Here is a 16,064-nt window from a genome sequence, read left to right on the forward strand (position 1 = left end):
AATTGAAATCCTCTCCTAAATGTGAAATCACAGTTCAGATTATGTTGAAGGAACAAATGTTTTAAACTGAACAGTATAGTTTTTGTGTTTTAGTAACAGCTGTTAAAAATCAGTACCCTGATTTTTAAGGCCAAAGTTGCAGGTTGTTATTTTCTCATTCCCTAGAGAAACAACTGAGGGAAAAGGTAGCATGGCTATATTTTTTTTCAATCCAATCCTGTCTCTTTGATTTTATCAAACCTGGGGCATCTTGTGTTGAGATATTTGATGGACTTTTTCCATTGTACTCTTGCCAAAGCCTTATCTTCAGGCTTGAAAATTCTGTACAGTCCCCTTTAATGTCAAGGGGCTTGTGCAAGAGAGCTGTGAATTGTGCCCACACTATTTTGGGTGTGCGCCAGTGTGCATTTAACGGGATCAGCAGTCAGACCGTGAATACCCTGCTATTTAAATAGTTGTCTTACTAATGTAGCAGTCGCTAGTAAAGCCACACATAACCAGTCCACAAATATTGGTTACCATAGGTTCCGAAACATCTGAATCTTTAAAGTTCTAGTCGTACCTTAAAACTGGAAGGGAGCTGGGATGCTGTGGAAGCAGGACCCGTATTGATTATGAATTGGTGCCTTTTTTGCATCAAGTTTTAAGTGTTGGACTTCCTAAAAAGTAAGTGTGGGAGTATTTCAAGAGTTCAGCACCCCACACTGAAATATCTTGGGGTACAGTCCAGCAAGGAGTAATCTGACCCAATCCCCATTAAAATAAATCGGAGTTACCATTTATGTTAGTGAGGTTTGGGCTAATGAGCTTCACACTGGATTGTTCTCTTTAGCATTCAAGATGGTGAACAATCAGAAATGCTAACTTGCATGTTAATATTATAAATGGGAACATGCATATGGAGTCCAGTCTTACTGTTAGAGGCTCAGGTTGAATGGCCAAGAGCTTCAGTAATATTGTGTGCTCTTGTCTTTGAGAAATAGTGTCTTAAAAATCCTCAGTGAAATTTGTTTACTCCCCTGTGTCTGGGCAAACAGCCTGCTCTTTTTCTAGAAAGCAGATAGCCTGTTCCCACACCCTCCTCTATCATAATTTTAACATTGAGAGACTGTTAATATTACAGGTATGCTATGTATTTTGCACTTGTCTGATTCCTAAAGTGCAACTGTGTATATGTAACAATTTTTCAGTTACTGAGTAGAATAAGAAATAGCATTTCATTGACATGCAGTTTGTTCTCATAATTTTTTTGCTATGTCTTACGTGATGCTGCTTCTGTAAGAAATCCAGAGTGCGCATGTTGCTTTTCAAAGTTAAAAGCAGCATGAAAGAATAATCGTAATGTCCATTAAATGTTTGCAAGAGCTGGTCAAAAGGTGTTGCTTGAAAGTGGTTGTGTTATGGAAAGTGGTCAGTTACTTCTTTCTTAGAGCAAGCATAAAATGGGATTATTTCACACTGCTGCTGAGGAAGGCATTCCAGAAACGCATTGGAATTTCCTGCACCTCTTTGAACTGCTGCATGAAAATGTGGGTGCACCTTGGCCATCCTGTGTGGGTTGTGACATGATGTAGCGAAAGCTTACCAGGCACTGCCCTTCACACAACCTCTTGGGGAAAGCTCCATCAGCCTTCCGCAACCTGTCCACTGCCAGATTCTCAGGCTGCAGCCCCATCTAGTAGGCTTTGGATGGAGCTCATATGAGCTGTAGTCCAAACCTGGAGGGTGGAGAAGGTAGTCATAGATACACAAAACAAATGCATAAACCAGCAGACTTTAAATCCTAAATGTAAGTGTTGACTTTGTGATTGGCCCATCGCTTTCAGTAATAAAAAATATTACAAGAATAACAATCTGAATTACTAAGTGGATCAAAATTGGCTTGCTAAGAAAGAAGGAGAATGTGCATAGACTTCGTTTTGTAGGTTTCTGATGTTGATCATGTTGGCTTGCTCCTGCTGTGAAAGGTAAGATCTCATTTTTGTGTGTTGGTTTTACTCTCTGAGTAAGTTTAAAAGGCTGTATAAAACTGGATGATCATTTTTCTTTGGCACAAAATTGTAGCTTTAATCTTAATCAAGTCTATTGATACTTGCTGCATAACAATAAGGCAGTGTCTTAATTTGCAGTCTGATCACTTGTCGCCTTGTAGACACAGTGTTTGTAGTCTAACTTTATTGCTGTAGGATTTAAGTGACTGTTGTTTGCCTGTTGCCTGTTTGCAAGATTGCCAACCAAACTTGCAAAATCATTTTTACATTTTGACAGAAGTAGAGAGTCTAAAGAAGTCCACCTACTGATTTATTAGATACTGCTGCTTTGCATGTGCACAGTTTTCACTGGGAATGACAGGATTAAAGGCCTAGCTGCCACTGAGCTGGTCCCTGGTGTCTGACCTGCAGGCAGGGGTTCTCTTGATTGGATTGACGTTGGGTAGAATGGTTGTAGCCTAGCCTTCTCCCTGACATTCAGAATGCTGTGCGGAAGGAATTATTTTGTAGGAAAGAGTGTTTTGTTACATGAGCCCCGTCTGCCACTCAGTCCAGATGCAGGCCTGCCACTCAAGGGAGAACTCGGGCAAACCTCAACGTGTTTGGGGAGTGTGCTATTTCTCTATTTTTTTAATTCTTCAAAAGGTTTGTCATCAAAATCCTGTATAGAAGGGGTGTGGAGAATATTTGGCTACTTTTGCTCTGTTCTCAGTCTGCTACAAGTAGTTTGTAAACCGAAAATATGTCGCTACATATAAGGAGCAATAAGTACTGTATTGCATCTTGCTTTAACTCCCTTTGCAACATAATGTAATTTGACAACTGTTCTGTCTAATGCCTTAAGTTATTTTTAGCAGAAGTTGCTAAACTGTATACCACAAATGTAAACATTGGATAAATTTCACAGTGCATGGAAACCATGTATAAAAGCTTAATGAACAGCTATCTGAACAATCGACATGAACCTTTCTTTCCATTTGACTGTCAACATTTTTGTTTGTTCCCCATCTCATAGGACGCCATCTGAAAGGCTAAACAAGAATTGGGACTTGCCTTTTATCATTTTTCACATGTCCATTTGCTAGCTGTAGTTCTTTCTAAGGAAATGTATAAAAATCCATGGAAATGTGAATAAACAAATAGGATGTGTGAACTCCGATCTGTACATGTTTGCATTCTACCTCCTGGGCTTGGTGGCGAAGATGGTCAGGGTCAGTGCAGCCAGGTAAAGATGAAATGGTCGGGGGTGATAACTTGGTCGTAGAGCACAGTAGGATCCACATTCAGTCAATTGCCCCTCCAGTTCAGGAAAGACTGCTGACCAGCAGAGCCTTCTGCCTTTGACCTTGGATAGAAGCTGAATAGCCGGTGTGGGGATATGGTCAGTCGTGGTCAAAGGCAGCTTCATATGTTAAGCGTCTTAATGACCTAACATTTGATAAATGGAGCTCACGCTGCTGTGAGGGGAGGTGCCATTTGCTCTGCCGCACGTGGCCTGGACCCGCTCACTCTGGAGGTAAATTGAAGTAGCCTGTGGGAATTGCAGTGAAGTGACTGGGTGTCCTTGGGAGAGTCCACTTTGGGGCACTTGGTTTAAGTTCTAGGTTTCTTCCTTTGCAGAAGATGCTGCAGAAAGATCAGGAGTGTTATTGCCTTGACAATGAGGAGGGTAGTGAAGACTTAGCAAAGTACTTCATCTTGCAAGACCGTTTTGAAGCAAATGTAGTTCCTTGACTTCTTTTGCAGGGGGGGGGGTAAGTATTGCTGGAATATGAAGCAAGACTTTTAGTAATAGATGGATTCAATTATTTAATAGATCTTATACTAATGGTGCTGAGAATTGCTAAATTACCGTGTCTAGCCACAGCATGCACTGGAGATTTCTTGCATTGTGGTATTGCATAGCTCACACAATGCATTACAGTTTTGCTTTAATTTAAAGAAAAAATGGTTTCTGAGGCTCTGGAGAAGTTTGAAAAGAGTATAGATAATCTATTTGTCATCTAGTGATTTGCAGGATTCAGGCAGGGACACAACTCACTCTGTCATTAGTAGAAGCAAAAGAAGTGCAAGTTGGAAAAAACCACTGCCATTTAACTAAATTTTATATATTTCAGAATATAGCACTCTAAAGTGATGTTTCTACTATATACTTGTCTAATATCAATGCATGCATATGACAACTTGAATTTCATGTTGCAGGAGGTGAAGACCCACAAGCATACTGCCCTAGGGATAATGTACTCTAGCCAGAACTAAGCCAGCCTTTGCCAACCCAGTGCCTCATCAGCCCCAACCAGCATGTCTAGTGGTCAGGGGTGATAGGTGTTGTATTCAAAATAAAGGGCCTGAGGTTGGGCATAGCCTTAAATTGTGGGAAGTGTTTGAGAAACAACCAATTGGGACCAATCTGATAGTGCTTCTTACCCAAGATCTACATACAGTGGAACCTTGGGTTTCGTACCATCCTTACGAATGCTTCGGGTAATGAGCTCTGCTAACCTGGAAGTAGTACCTCAGGTTGCGAACTTTGTCCCGGGATGCAAGCGGAAGTCGTGCACCGGCAGCAGCGGAAGGCCCCATTAGCGAAAGCGTGCCTCAGGTTAAGAACGGTTTCGGCTTAAGAACAGACCTCCGGAATGAATTAAGTTCGTAACTGGAGGTACCACTGTATTGAATTAAGTTGAATTGTTTTTTACCTTTGTATATGACATTTTAGCTTTCCTCTCATTTGTTGGGACTTAAACGCTACCTTGACACACCAAAAAGGTGTGGTGTGACTAGTTACTTGATTCTTTTCAATGCCAAATACTCATGCTTTTTAAAAAAAACAACCTTCCAATTTTGATAGATTTGCCAGGTTGTTGTAGCTGCCTAAGAAATGCAGAGGCCAAAACTTGCAGATGCAGAGCTAGTTGTGCAATTTTTTGGCTCCAGGGTTTTTGCTACTTTGGATGTAGTAGTAAAATTTACTGCTTGCTATTCCAGCATGATCAAGATGTTGAATGTCCGCAGTTCAGTTTTTATGATCACAGTCAGCATCATGATAGAATCCATCACAGAACAACATAGAATCCATGGCCCATATTGTAGGCATGGACTTCTGAATAATTTCTCACAAATCAGCAAACACACACACTTAGCATAATGTTTCTAAGAATAATTTATTGGCAGTCACTGTTCATCATGGGTGTATGTAATATTTGTTTTTTCCTCACGTACAAAAGTGTTCCTGTTGCATTTTCCTTGCTTAGTGGGCTCAGCGACATAGCTGTAAAAAAATTATAGCACAAAGCTGACTGAGGCAGAAACCATGCAACATGTATATCTGATCATACATAAAGTATGTGAAGCAGGAGGACCACAGTGGTCATTTCAGTCTCTTTATCTTGGCCTCTCACTGTAATTACAATTAGTGTGCAAAATACTATTTAAAGAGTATGCGTATAGGCAGTTTATTCCACTGTACACTTTCAGCTGCTGTTGCCTTAAGTGTAATAAATTCAATGGTGAATGCACACTGACTACGGGCAGCTAATTTCTTGGGCAGATTCTAAACCACTGTGGTCAAAAAAGTTACGTCATATTTCATCTCAATGGGATAATGTGCACTTTTGGGCCCAGGAAAGCACTATAGTTGTTTGACCTACATAGAATTGTGTGGGCAATACTAGAGAGAAACTGGTTCCTATGACTTGGATGGTGATATGATGAGACAAACATTCCAATACCCATTCTAGATGGCATTCCATTGATAAAACAGGTCAAGGCTTGGTTCCCATCTGATTCTGTGTGGACTCATTTAAAAGCCACAAACAGGTTCTCAAGCTCCCATCATCTTTGACCACTGGTACTGCTGGCTGGGGCTGACGAGTCCAACAAGCTCTTTGGCGGGGGGGGCACAATTGTTCCCCACCTTTGCTCCTCTCTGGAGCAGTGTCCAAAATCAACACTCATTCCAGAAATGTAATTGGATGGTGCAATCTAATGCATGTCTATACAGGAGTAAGTCCCACGGTGCCCCATGGTGCTTTGTAGTGCGCGTGTGTATAGAGCTGCAGCCTGAAAGAAAAAGCAGGATCCAACAGCAACAGATTAACATCCTAAGAAAGTTCTTAAGATCTCTCTACCTAAACTAGTAGTGTTTAGAATGTTGAATTGTGGTTTCTGGAACCGACTGCAGGAGGTATTGGTTTTGTACTGTCATGGTTTTCATATTGATGTTTATTGTAGCTATTTGAATTGCATTTTGCTTGGGATTTGAATTATTGTGAACTGTTCTGGGAGTCAATTTCTCCATAGAAATTTAGGTTTTAAAAAATAAGCAAAAAATTGGCAAATGATGTTCAAGTTCAGTGTACTGAAAGGTATTTCCATGTTGACTAGCAGCTTGAATACCGTATTTTTCGCACCATAGGGCGCACCGGACCATAGGGCGCACCTAGTTTTGGGAGGCGGAAAACAAGAAAAAATTATTCTGAACCCCAGAAGCCAGAACAGCAAGAGGGATCTGGCTTCTGGGATACCTTGTGGCTGTTCTGGCTTCTGGGATAACCGCGCCAAGCCTCTTCAGGGCAGCGGGATGAAGGCTCCCCCTGCCCAAAGAGGCTGCGCAGGGCTAAAGCAGAAGCCAGGACAGACGCGTCGCTGAAGGGGCACTGCACCTTCTCTCTCTCTGTGCAGCGCCCCTCCTTCACAGGAAAGGTCCTGCGCAGAGAGGGAGAAGGAGCAGCGCCCTTCAGCGAAGCTGGAGAAGGAACAGAAGGAGACCCTTCTGTTCTTTCTCCGGCTTCCAGGACAGGCGCGTCGCCGCGAAGCCAAGGAGCCTGCATTCGCTCTATAGGACGCACTTTTTCCCCTCCAAAAATGAAGGGCAAATTTTTGGAGGGGAAAAAGTGCGTCCTATAGAGCGAAAAATACGGTATATCTTTGCATAAAAGAACAGTTCTTAGCTTTCTGTTAGATGCTAGAATCAACATTTGCCCTGCTTCAGGTGTATAAATGAAGGTCATCTGTTCATATTTAAGAAAGGAAAGGAATGCACTGTTTGTAGTTAAGGTAAATCCTGTCCATCACCCCTGATGGGAGGGAAGGCTGGCCTCATGGAGCAGGGATCCTAAGGCAGGCACAATGTGACAAAGGTCAGAGAGATGCACAAAACTAGGTTTATGGCCAAAGGCTGCTTTCAAAAAAATAACCATTGGGAAGGCTACTGTGTGCTTCCCATGTGATAGCAATCAAGAATGCTTGTTCCTCAGTTATCACCATAAGGATTATTAAGAGCATTCACAGTGTCTGTGCAGTGAAGTACCTCTTTGATGCTAGGAGGCCATTCTATATCAATTAAATTACCTGCCATTGATTCCAATACAGGATATTCTAATACAGTGGAAAGAATTAACATTTAAAAAGCTCCAACCCCAATGTGATCAAGAAACAGATCCCACAATTGGGCTATAAAGGTAAGAGTAGGTTTAGTTCTACATTGTTAGAGTCACCAGGAAGCCACCTTGGGCCAAAGTGTACCACTTTTCCTAAATGGCTTTCACAAACACCTCAGTGGTAGAAAGCGAAGCCCCAGTGCTGGGGGAACTGAGCCAACGGAGGGCAAGACCCATCTTCTACCACCTAACGCTCTGCAGCCTAGTTCTCACCGCTCACTGGTCTCTGTTGAAATGACTCTAGTGTGCCTTATAATCCACAGAAACCACAGACACTATTGGATATTTTGCTCATACGCATTTCTGGCATTTCATTATGACCTGAATTCATTTCTTTTACTGAGAAATCTGAGTGCAAGAGTTTCTTCTGCCTATGCACTAGCTGCTGAAGGTAGCAAGTGAGCTTATCTGGAGTGCTTAAATTTACATCGTTGCTCTAAGGAGACTGCCCTCTTACTCATAGGAGGGTATACTAAAGTTGCAGTTCGGGTGGACAGACAGAAAAACCATTTAGGGTTCCAGCATACAAAGTACTGAACACGCCTGGGTGAATAAGGCCCTGTGGTAACTGAATAGTTCATTTAAGGTATTTAACATTAACCATAAAAATTGATCTAGCACTTAGAAAAAGCAGACCACACCGTCTGAAGGCAGCAGTGGGGGGGGGCTGAAACATTGAGATGTAAATTACGAAGTGGTTTGGCTGATGTTTGGTAGTAAATAAAAATTAAGGCTGTGTCTAACTAGACAGACTTGCCTCTGGCACAAATGTGGTTTGTGCCAGTATATACAGCAGGGGCAGGGAACCTGTTCCCTTCAAGGCGTTTCTGTAGCCTGACAAACTGAAGCAGTCAGTTTCCAGCTGCATCTGTTGACGTAAAAACACTCAGGTAATCAGCAAGTAACAGTACAAATCTTTATCAGAGTCCCTACAGTTCTGAGGTTCTTAAAACTGTACATTGGGCAGGGCTGTGCAAAGATCTGGTCAAAAGCATCCAGGAAGGCTCTGCCAAGCCCCCTTTGGATGGCTTTAAAAGGGGATTAGAAATATTAGTGGAGATGATGACTGTGAATGGCTATTAGCCACAAAGGTGATATTCTGCCTCCAGGGTAGGAAGCAAAAGGCTTCTGAAGACCAGTTGCTGGAATCAGCAGGAGAGATGCTCCTGGGCTCCAGTCCTGCTCCAGTATAGGACTGGCCATTGTGAGAACAGGAGGCTGATCTAAATGGGGCACTGGCCAGATGTGGTTTTGCTGTCAGGTATTTTATGCAGCTGCTAAGTTGCTTTGAGATCTTGTTCTATAAAGTGACAAATAAATGCAATAAATAATTGATTAGCATGCAACCAGTCATGACAGATTTTTTTTTACTTCCTTTTGAATCCGAAACCCTTGCGTAGTGTGAATGAAGTACGAGGAGACCCTGACGGACGTTCTGCCTGGCCCTGCTCTAAAGATGATGTAAGCCAGTACAAGGAAACAGGTGTAGCCTCCAGCCCACGACCAGTGCCTATAAAGGAACAGGGGTAGAGCAGTGACTTGGCGAAGCTGCCTCAACACTTCTCCAAACATAAGCATTAAGTGGCTCGGCCCACAAAACACTTCTCAAGAGAGTGCAGCATAAATTTAGGGTGGAGGGGATTCTTTGTGTCATTAAAGTCCTTCAAACCCAGCTATGTACAGCTGCACATTATGTTCACATATAATCACAGAGCTATTTGAAATTTAGATTTTACATATAGAGCTGTATTTTAAAAGGCACAGAATAGGCTGGCAACAGCCCAACCACAGGCCAACATTTACACCTAAACACAATCCCTGCAAGAGGTGGTTGTATGTTATCCCCACTGCTGCATGAACCTGACATACAGAAAGGCCTCCGCCTCAGCCCCAGAAGCCCCAGACATTTCAGTAGAAATATGTGGGCATGGGAGCATCTTTACGTTTCTATGTATTCAGCACTTAGTGCCACTTTAGGGGAACTAAAACAGGCCTTGCCAGCACAATGTGGTCTAGCCTTTACTTTCTGAGGTAAAGCGTGACAATAGCTGGCAGAGGAGTAACCCCGCTCTAAGCAAAAACTGACATTAATCTGCAAAACTTGGAAAATTTAAACGTGCCTCTAGGAGTGAGAGGATCTCTTCCCCTTTTAATCTTTCAGTGATTTGAATTTCAAAGGTGCATATAATAAGAACTGTAGGTAGGCATTTTGCTGAAGAATTACATGTACAATGCCAGCCTGAAAGAGATACGGATTATATCCATCTCTGATCAGTTTAATAAGGAACAGTAAAAAAATAAATGAACAATTAAGACTTCAGTTGCATTTTCCGCCAAGAATGCTCAGTCTACAGAATCCCTCCCCCCTTTTGATGTGTTCAGTGGGACTTGCATTAAACTCACCAGGCTGCCTCTGAATTACATTATCTTAAGGCTACAATCTGATGCACACTAACCTAGGATTAAGCCCCGCTGAGCACAGGGGGGCTTGCCTCAAAGGAAACATGCATATAGGACTGCAAAGTCATTAACTGCATTCTTGATTTGGCAGGGGTTTTAAGGTATTCCCATTTCATATTCTCACCTCTTCCACATAACATCGTTTCACTGACTGATGACCTAGGATCAGGGGCGGGGAAATTCAGAACTTGAGTCGCAGCAGGAAAAGTAGTACGAAAAGTGACAGAGGCCATTTTTGGCAGCAGCACCTTGTTTGCTGTAACGTGCAAGTGTACTTTGTTCCAGCATGGTGGACGTTCCAGGTTTTGTTGTGTTTTTTAAAAAAAATCCACAGTGGTTGTAAGTTTCTTTTAGAGCAATTTTTGTCACTTGTTTGCAACTGCTGTTTTAAGGAAGCACCAGTTTTAAGAGCTAAGATATACAATCAGCAGCCCCACACAATTTGTTTCTTGACTATACCACTTCAGACAGTCGGCAGAGAACTTCGTGTCTTAATGTCTCCAATAAAACCCTGCCACGTACAGAGTAGTTCAGAAGGCGGCTGACTTCTGCCCCCGACACATTGACTTTTTGTGTGTGCAGGAAAGGCTTTGGTCATTCCTGTTCCCCTTAACATGTTAGACCATCCCAACAGCCCCTGTTTCACCTGCAGTAACTCAGTCCATGACCAGGTGCGGCATGCAAGGCTCTCAGGCGAAGTGGCTCAGTGCAGGAATGAGAGTGAGGGAAGCAAAGGCTTCAGCAGGAAGAGGGATTCCACAACAAATATGCAATTACAACTGCAAGGGGAACAATCCATGATATAAAGAAATAGTTGCATTTGAGATGCTGAACTACTTAATGCCACAGGTAAAGTTCACGACAAAAAATAGTCGTGGAAGGAAGAAAAATAGTAGTCCAGGGTTTGTGTTCCATGGTATTAATCTCCGTACAGAGAGCAAAATCCCACGAATTTGAGTGGCACTTGCTTGTTTACATTCCCGACTGCTCTCTGCCAGAGGAATACTCTATATTTGTTGCATTTGCTTTAGAATGGAAATGGAACTAAATTTTTTAAATAAAGAGAAACACACCCACCCCTGCACAACACACACACATTTTTTCTTCCCACCCTTTATAGCTGCCAATTAGACTTGTTAATCCATGTTTTGGCTATAATGCATTATTTTAAAAGGTAGGGCAGTGACAAAGGACAGTTAATGAGATTTACAATTAAAGGAGCCGTTTGAGCAAGCTGAATTTCAGGATGAAGGCAGCCATGCTGTTACTCCAAAGAACACTTTCAGATGATTTTTCACTTAAGGGGGAGATCCTGACTCATTCCCAGCACCACAACTGGGATGATGATCACACAGAGCAGGAAACGGCACACTGGAACAGTCACCCTGCTCATCCTCCCCCATGTGAGTTATTCAGGCTGTCCATCATTTTAAAAAAGAAAAGAAATTAGCAGACATGGGTGTGGTCATGTTGCTCCACAAACACTTCAAATGCAAAACTTACTTGGGGATTGAGAAATGGGGGTGGGTGGGGGAGAGAGAGGATATTTATGACAAGACCAACAGATGCTCTCCATGGGCAGATCTTTTAAACTCAAGTTTAAGAACCTTTTTAAAGAACTCACCTCAGAACAGTACCTATGTTTGTAGAGCAGCGAAACCTTTGCTATAAGCAAACAGGTAAGCGTCTTATGCATCCTCTGCTACAACTGCAACATACTTGGTTCTGCAATCAGCACCCCACAAATACCAACTCTCTGCCCTTGCCAGGATATCCTTTTTCTTTCTTTTTACAAAATGTCACAGTAGTGTTCTAGAGAATTTTAAATAATTAGGCTTCTGTATACCAAAGGACGTGGGACGCGGGTGGCGCTGTGGGCTAAAGCCTCAACGCCTAAGGCTTGCCGATCGAAAGGTCGGCGGTTCGAATCCCCGCGGCGGGGTGCGCTCCCGCTGTTCGGTCCCAGCGCCTGCCCACCTAGCAGTTCGAAAGCACCCCCGGGTGCAAGTAGATAAATAGGTACCGCTTACCAGCGGGAAGGTAAACGGCGTTCCGTGTGCGGCTCTGGCTCGCCAGAGCAGCGATGTCACGCTGGCCACGTGACCCGGAAGTGTCCCCGGACAGCGCTGGCCCCCGGCCAATAAATGTGAGATGGGCGCACAAACCCCACAGTCTGTCAAGACTGGCCCGTTCGGGCAGGGGTACCTTTACCTTTACCTTTATACCAAAGGACAGCGAATCACAGAATCAGCAGAACCAAGATCCAGGAAAACAAGTTTCATTATATAGTACTAATGAAAAGTTTGATGTATAAAAGATTTCTAGTAGCCCACTTCAATTAGTTTTAATTTCCAATGGTGTGGTAACTGGCTGAGGTCTGCTGCGTTTTTTGGTACTAGAGTCTTTAGGTTTGTGTTTCCTGCTTCTCATATGCAGACATTCTATGCTACTAGAGACAGGTTTGCTCCCAGAAGTAATAGCCATAATGAAACCAAATCACATTTAGCACATTTCTTCAAAGTGTTGAGCTCACTCTTTCAAGCCTTTTTGCTGATCTTTGGTAGGTGAAGATGTCATTGCGGAATCAGTTTTTGCTACGTGAGCCTTAAAACTGTATCACTCATGGGAAGCGTAAAGACCAAGACTTCAAGTTCCATTTGGTCTGCTCCATCTAAGTCCCTAACTTCCCTTTGCTCTTATACTATTCTGCTACCCTATCAACTTTAAAACACATACACAAAGTTGTTTTATGATGCAACAAAGGAGTGTTCTCAACCATCTCTCAGAAGTTCATTGAAGTTCATTGGTACATCAGTATGAAATCCTATGGACATTTCTCTCGAAATATATAAAGGTTAATACATTCTGTACAGGTTGGTTGGTTTTCAGTTATGAAGTAAACACTGTAACAAATGGTTCATAAAGCATAGTTTTAAACACAGCCCCAACTTTTGTGTTGTTGGGGGTTCTTTTTGTTCTTTATTTCCCCCTTTGTCTTCTTTATTTGTCAAGTTATTTCTGCCAGTCATAGCTATAAAGAGATGTAGTCTTTTTTCATTTTTTTAAAGGGGGTATATAGTATGTATAGCAGAGGGAGGGAGGAAGAGGCACTTTTTGAATGGCTGGCTGGTAATTCCCAAAACATCCCTTTTTTCAGTGTTATGTTAAGTTTCTGACGCTAGGTGCTGCTGCTGTGACAGAAGAGCACTGTAGTTGTTGTTTTTAGGCACTTGGCTGCATGGCTTCCAAGGCAGTGCCCAGCGCTCTGCTATGTCATCAGAATCGGTTTCTGCCGCACCTCCAGAATATCTAAGCAAACAAGAAAGATGACAGGATCGTGGTGAGGATTCTGGGCCACAGTTCTTTGGCTATAATATCTCAATGAGTGAAGATGCTTGGGCCTCATTCGCAGAGATCTTGAAATCATTGGGGTGCTTCCACATACCGTATTTTTCGCTCCATAAGACACACTTTTTTCTTCCTAAAAAGTAAGGGGAAATGTCTGTGCGTCTTATGGAGCAAATGTGTGGTCCCTGGAGCCGAATTGCCCAGGGGCAAAAAGCAGATCATGCTTTTTTTTTCTTTGAAAGAGGGAAGTGGGTGTTGAAACAAAGCCGCTGATCGTTTGCTAGAGATAAAGCAGGCTGCCTGGGTGAGGGGAGGTAAAGACAGCAAACTTGCAAAGCGGGGAAACAGGAAGACTAAAGCAATAAGGAGAGAAATTAGAAGAAAAGGAGGAGCAAAAAACTGCTCTGGCTAAGGAAAAGACACTAAGGCAAACAAGAGGGAAGGGAGTGTTGAAAGGAAACAGCTGATCGGTGGGATCGGAAGAGAGATAAAGGAGGCTGCCTGGGAGGGGGGAGGTAAAAGCCCATGGATCCTCAGGATTTTTGCAGTGGGTCACCCCAAATTCACCATCAGATCACATGTCTGTGGCCACAGCATGAACCACAAAAATCATACATCTGCTTTTTCATTCAGATTTTTTATCCCTTTGTTTTCCTCTAAAAGCTAGTTGCGTTTTATGGTCAGGTGCATCTTATGGAGCAAAAAAATATGGTAAGCTAGAACCCTCACATTTTAAACCACATGTACTCAACATTGGCTTAGTGTTTAAAAAAACAACAACTAGGAGGGGAACATTATTTCCTTTCGGCTGAAATTGGGGGGGGGGGGTAGACAAAACATACCCCTAAATGGTTAAAGTGCTTCCACACTGTCACAAAAGCTGAAACTTGAAACGCACACACAAACATTCAAAGACACCCTGACTATCAAGGGCGGTGAGTCTAATGGGGAAAATGTACCTTTCTTTCTTGAAATGAAGGTGCTGCTGCTGCAGCTAAAACCTTGTAGACACAACCATCCAAAGCACAATGGCTATTGGCAGAGGTTGAAAATGGGGTATTGCTTTGAACTATCAAAACAAGAGACATTGTGAGTTGGATGCTGGCTGTGGGCTGTATCCAGCCCTGCTGTGCTGCTTGCACAATGAGACTTCTCTCGCTTGCACACCTTCAGATTCTGCTCAGAAGGGTTGGAGGATCCTCCAAAGACCGAAGCAGGTTTTGAGGGTGTGCAGGAGAGGAGAGGAAAAGGAACCTCCATTGCAAGAGTGGAACTCTGCACCATTGGATGCAACCCTAAATTAATTGCACTGAAGTGCAATGGAATTTGAATTATAACTAATTTTTCACACTGATTTCAACAGAATCGAAGTGCAACTAGCTCAGTACAGATCCAATGCCAATGTCCCTAATTCCACGAATGTGGGTTAATACTGCTGTGACAAGCTGTAGCACAGGCTCTCCTACGTGGCCCCAGGAGGTGCCGGAAGGAACAGAAGAAGAAGCTCACTCCATTGCTTAATAGATAATGGCTGAATTCTCTTCACCACTTGCCAGACAGATCAGCAGCAGCTCCAATTGTTTGAGGTGTCTTCACACTGGTACATTATTGAAAACTTACCCAGCTGTGCTCCCTTTTAGAGTTAATTCACGCTTTTGAGATAACTGTCACTTGGACAGAAGGGGCACACTCCACTGGGAATGTCTCCTGCACAAGCACCCATATGCAGAATGAGAGACCTTCCTCCATACCTGCCCCTCATTTCAGCAAGGCATGTGCAGGAGAAGCTGCTGGTGAGCGTCAGGGTTGTCCCGTTCTGAAATGTGGATGAGGCTTTTCTCACCTGTTAAGATCCGATGCAATGGCAATGTGACGTAGGTTAGATGTGCATAGAGAAGGAAGTTTTCATCTGTTCTGTTTAGCTTCAGCCATGAGCCCACCAGAGATCTTCCTGTTCCAGACAAAGACCGCGAGCGTAGGTTTGTTGCGTTGTGCAGATCTGCCAAGATACAACAAGGCTGCAGGAAGTAAGCAAGACATTACTGCCCCCAGAACCATTGTCCAGCAAACAGACTACAAGGCCCTTCAAGGGCAGAACCCCATTTGCCAAGACTGCCTTGGGAAGCTCACAAGGCAAGGGATGAATATCACAGCCCTGCACCCAGCAATCACAGGCATCCTGCCCTCTGAACAGGAGAGGCTCCATTCAGCAGCTAAGAGCTGTGTGTGTTTTATATACAAATCAGCACATTCTTCAACTCAATACTACCTTCTCTGACTTGGAAACTCTTGAAGTTCCCTGCTTGGTTCCCTGTGATTCGGTTGCTGGAGGCATCATGAGCAGAATGTAGAACCTTTTCTGAGTTAAATGCATGTCCTTTATCACTGATTTATTTACAATACCATCATCAGGAATGAAGTATGGCGATTGTCTTTCTAAGCAAGTCCATCTTCCTCAAGCTCCTAAGCCAGTTAGTCAAAAGTCCTTCCCACTACACAGAATAGCTTGTTCTGCATCACCTTAGACCTGATCCACAAATGCAACAGAAAATGAGTTGATAGAATTCTGCAATGGTAAGTTGTACCAACACATTTTGCATTTTGGGGGTGGGGAGCCATTTCTGAAGGTTCCCTCACTTAAAAAGCTCCCTGCAAGTAGAAAACGAGCAACATCTGGGAGAAAAGGTTCTAGACTTGCCCTCCCCCACTGCGCTAGTTTTCCACTTGCAAAGAGCTTTTAAAGTAAGGGAACATTCAAAAACGCAATTTCCACCGCCTTCAATACGAAATGGTAATGTCACCTCATTATCCTGCTTGTGTATCA

The 16,064-nt window shown here is 43.1% G+C and overlaps 1 protein-coding gene across 3 annotated transcripts in view; it reads right to left on the reverse strand.

Moving 5' to 3' along the window:
* Positions 1 to 12,658: 12,658 nt before the first annotated feature.
* Positions 12,659 to 16,064, reverse strand: part of KIAA0930 — a 53,576-nt gene continuing 50,170 nt past the window's right edge. For all 3 annotated transcript variants that reach the window (XM_082223242.1, XM_082223240.1, XM_082223241.1), the window contains 2 exons: positions 15,084 to 15,239; positions 12,659 to 13,201 (listed from right to left, as the gene is read on the reverse strand). In XM_082223242.1, coding sequence (XP_082079368.1) covers positions 13,161 to 13,201; positions 15,084 to 15,239 — 197 coding nt within the window. In that variant the 3' untranslated portion in view covers positions 12,659 to 13,160. The remainder of the gene's footprint in view (positions 13,202 to 15,083; positions 15,240 to 16,064) is intronic.

Source organism: Podarcis vaucheri (genome assembly GCF_965113315.1).
Source record: "Podarcis vaucheri genome assembly, chromosome: 5".
Lineage (NCBI taxonomy): Eukaryota > Metazoa > Chordata > Lepidosauria > Squamata > Lacertidae > Podarcis > Podarcis vaucheri.